This window comes from Nanorana parkeri, unplaced genomic scaffold, assembly GCF_000935625.1.
Source record: "Nanorana parkeri isolate BGI_ZX_2015 unplaced genomic scaffold, ASM93562v1 scaffold491, whole genome shotgun sequence".
NCBI lineage: Eukaryota > Metazoa > Chordata > Amphibia > Anura > Dicroglossidae > Nanorana > Nanorana parkeri.
Window position 1 is genome coordinate 308 of NW_017306759.1, and position 1,248 is coordinate 1,555.

The window sequence follows — 1,248 nt, forward strand, 5'->3', positions numbered from 1 at the left end:
AAAGAGAATTGTTATCAGCTGGTGACAACAGAGCTGTGACAACAGGTTTCGTGTAAACACCGCATTCCACCAGCGTGAATCACCGCGCAGACACCTGGCCAGCACGCTTCACTTTCCCCACCTCTGCTCTCATTGGCTCCCCATTCATCGTGAGCTCATCAGCTTCCGGACTGGGGGCGAGGCCTTCGCCCTATAAAACGTCTCAGCTCGCCGCACGCTCTCATTCATTCGCTCGTCCGCGGAACGCTAAAGAGTTGTAGAATGGTGACGTCACCTCTGCCCACAGCCGACATGGAGGAGTGCGGCATCTGTTACCTAGACTACGGCCAGGAGAGGAGGAAGTGCTCGTTGGCGGCCTGCCGTCACGTGGTTTGCTCGGACTGCCTGGACCGTCTGGCGGCCAGGGCGGGCGAGGTCACGTGCCCCTTCTGCCGCGCGCCCTCTCCGTTGCCCAGCGACGAGGAAGGGGAGGAAAGCGACGTCGCGGTGAAGGGTCCCTTCAAGTGGCTGAAGAGGCTGTGCAAGAAGACGAGGGCGGGGTCTCGCCGCAGAGGTGAGCCGTGGTTGATTGACACACAATTCTAACATTGTATTGCTGTATACTGTAAGGGGGCGTGGCTTTGAATGATTTGACAGTTGGGAATTAAAAATGTAAATTTTAAGTACTAGTTTGTTTCTTGACCCAATAACTGTACATAAGATGGCATCACATCCAACTTTACACAGGGGAACACTGCGATTGGGGCTGGTTGCCATGGGTTACAGCATGTAGAGCATCAGCAAGCTGGTTGCCATGGGTTATGCCTTATTGAGTATCCTCATCTCTCTTTGCACCATTTTCCTGAATTGGCTTTGCTTGTATCACAAAATTTGACTGCAAGAGGCATATTTTAAAAAGCAGTGAATGTGACTTTCACCAAACATTCATTAGTGGTGAACTTATTACTACACCTGACAGATTCACCTGTAGTGATGGTTTATTGAATGTCGGTGTCACTGCTTTATAAATCTTCCCTAATAGTTGGTGTTTAGCACCTGTACTGCCCGTCCCTGCTCTAGCCAATGTCGGCCATAAATGTTTCTATACAATGATGCTTGTGGTGAAGGGAAGGCAAAGAGTATTGTTCCTGACTATTGTTGTGGGGGCCCGGGAGACCCGCTGCAAGGGAGGGGGCCCGGGAGACCCGCTGCAAGGGAGGGGGCCCGGGAGACCCGCTGCAACGGATGGTATGGACCCGAAACGGGAGG

The 1,248-nt window shown here is 52.6% G+C and overlaps 1 protein-coding gene across 1 annotated transcript in view; it reads left to right on the top strand.

Annotated features, from left to right (window-relative positions):
- Positions 1 to 245: 245 nt before the first annotated feature.
- Positions 246 to 1,248, top strand: part of LOC108790683 (E3 ubiquitin-protein ligase RNF182-like) — a 1,896-nt gene continuing 893 nt past the window's right edge. The window contains exon 1 of the mRNA XM_018560996.1: positions 246 to 553. Coding sequence (XP_018416498.1) covers positions 262 to 553 — 292 coding nt within the window. The 5' untranslated portion in view covers positions 246 to 261. The remainder of the gene's footprint in view (positions 554 to 1,248) is intronic.